A 2,500-nucleotide genomic window follows, 5' to 3' on the forward strand; every position below is an offset into this window, starting at 1 on the left:
AGTGCACACAGAAGGTATGTGTGTGTGTGTGTGTGTGTGTGTGTGTGTGTGTGTGTGTGTGTGTGTGTGTGTGTGTGAGCACACAGGGCGTGTGATGCGTCAGTGCAGTAGTGTTGGAGTGTTAGTGCTTGTAGTTAGTGCATGCTGCTGCTTCTGCTTGCTACTTTCTGCTTTCAGCTACTGCCACCGGATAGCCCCTGGTCATCAGGGGCGAAAAGAGGAGCCGAGTGCGTAAGTCTCCTCAGCCGGTACATAGCCAAGATCTCGTACACGCCTCCTCGTGGCACACATGGTAACTGGTCCCTTGCGGCTCCAGGCTAAGATGTACGGGATCTCGGAGCAGCACTATACGTTTCTTTTCAATGAACTAAAAATCTATTGTAGCCGCCATGTTGATGACACGTATGACATCAGCAGAATGTTATGATTTTCTTTTTTTTTAAACTTTTATTTTAATGATTTTGCAATTTTTTACATACAAAAAAAAACAGAATAAGTAAACACATACAATACATAGGGGAGAACGGGGTAATTTGTCACACGGGTTGGTTGTCACAATCGTTATATCTCGGAACCAGAAGGTGCTGTCTGTGAAATGTTGGTATGTAAATATCCAGAATTGGGATCAGAGGTCACCTACATAGTCTTCCTTGGAGTTAGACTGCTGAGTTTGAGGTGAGACGACTGTTTGTGTTTTTCATGTCAAAAAGTATTTAGCTCCTCAGTATTTTTCTTCTCGGCTTTTACACAATGGGTTTATAACAAAACACTTGTTACCCATACAAAGTGTGAAGGGTAAACTATAGTTTAGATTGTGGTTAGCATGCTAATTAGTTGTCAGATGGTTGTTGGCCTTGATGCTAGCAAGAAATTCAAGTTGGGGTTGGTCGTCACATTTTTTGGGGGGTTGGTTGGTTGTCACATGTTATCTCAAGGCTGCAGCCAGAAAAGGAACTCAATAATTAAAGAAATTGTCAAGCTGTATCCTCACTGACACCCCAGAGAAGGAGAGAATAGAGCAGAAAAGGCAGCTAGCATGCAAAAGAAAAAAGGGCAACAAAATCAAAACAACCCAGTGCATCCCAAACTAGACCAGCTGCCAAGGCTACAGTAAGTTATGTAGGCCTATTTGTCAACTTGACAATGCAATTAAACTTTCAAATTTAGTTCTACTTGCTTGCCTTCTTTTTAAGATTATTCCCATTAAGATAACATTGTGACAAACAACCCCATAGTGTGTGACAACCGACCCCTTGATGGGGTTGGTTGTCATAATTTGTAAGGGTGTCTTTGATGATTAATTTCTTCTTTGTTACAATAAGATAGAAAAGGTGAGGGGTACACATTTCAAGCCAACACCTTAAAGCGGCAACGAGTAACTTTTAAATATCTTTTAAACAGCCTCATGTTTCCTCTCATAATCATAAATTACCTTTAACAGCAAACGAGACCATCAGTGCAAAGAAAGACGTTTTTATATAGTTTTTATTACTGCATTTGATCTGGTCGTACACCCAGTCCGATTTTCGGTTCACGCGTGCATGCTCTATGGTCACATATCCGTATTGGTCACAGATTTCAGTGTGGCGCAGTTACGCGATTTGAGAAGCCTATCCCTCCAGGTGAGGGAAGGGGAGCGGGAGCCTTGTTTGAGACAGTTGTTTGTCGTCATAATGACTGATAACGGGGCTGAACCATAAAAGAAAAAAAAGAAAATGCAATGAAGAAAAGCGAAAAGGGAGAGTGATAGTCGGGCGGGAGGGCGTTGCCAAGCAACGTATACACAATTTCACGCAGCGAACGTAGACTGCAGTGTTTACTCCTAAATGAATGAGCGGTAGCCTACTCAAACAAAGTTTACTTTGCCTCACCAGCATCATCAGATGGCCATTATTCATCTGAAATAGTCATTATTTACAACATAAACACATTACCTCATCGTGATCCATTCTAACTAACTGCCATCTCTCGTTCATTCGCTTTGTGTGGGGACACGGACTCGTTCAGCTCCGTGAGAGGTGACAATGGATCAACTCATTGCAATCAGGTGTGTTTAGCACGTACTGGCATTAGTTGATGCTGTGTCACCCATAGACTCACGGAGCCGAAAAGAGTCAGGTGCCCTCACACTTTGCTTTCAACACACGGACACGCACCATATTGCTTCCTGATTATTTGAATCTGAACGCCCTGCACGAGCTAGAAAACAGCTTCACGACAGCTGGCGTCGTAATAATACTACCGCTTTTGTTCAAAGGTGTCGCCAAGTGCCGACTTACTCGTAGTGGCTTTAAGCTTCAATTTAATGTAGGAATGACTATTGAAAGATGTTTAGGTGATAAGCAATTCTCACTAGAGTAAGAAGTGTGCCTACTTACCCCGTTCTCCCCTACACAACCCCTACCAAACCTCACACAGTCTAGTTCCCTATGTGCTGGAGCACTGGGCCCCATACGGCGGAGAATCTGTGGGGGGGGGGGGGGGGGGGGTCGGACAGCTC

The 2,500-nt window shown here is 43.6% G+C and overlaps 1 protein-coding gene across 1 annotated transcript in view; it reads left to right on the forward strand.

The window, feature by feature from the left end:
* LOC307257525 (dynamin-1-like) overlaps positions 1-2,500 on the forward strand; it is a gene marked incomplete at both ends in the record, with an annotated part of 22,135 nt that overhangs the window by 10,502 nt on the left and 9,133 nt on the right. Inside the window, one exon of the mRNA XM_080036787.1 lies at positions 1-14. This exon is cut by the window's left edge and continues 125 nt beyond it. Within this exon, the coding sequence (XP_079892913.1) occupies positions 1-14 (14 nt within the window). The remainder of the gene's footprint in view (positions 15-2,500) is intronic.

Source organism: Ammodytes marinus (assembly GCF_949987685.1).
Source record: "Ammodytes marinus genome assembly, chromosome: 2".
NCBI lineage: Eukaryota > Metazoa > Chordata > Actinopteri > Uranoscopiformes > Ammodytidae > Ammodytes > Ammodytes marinus.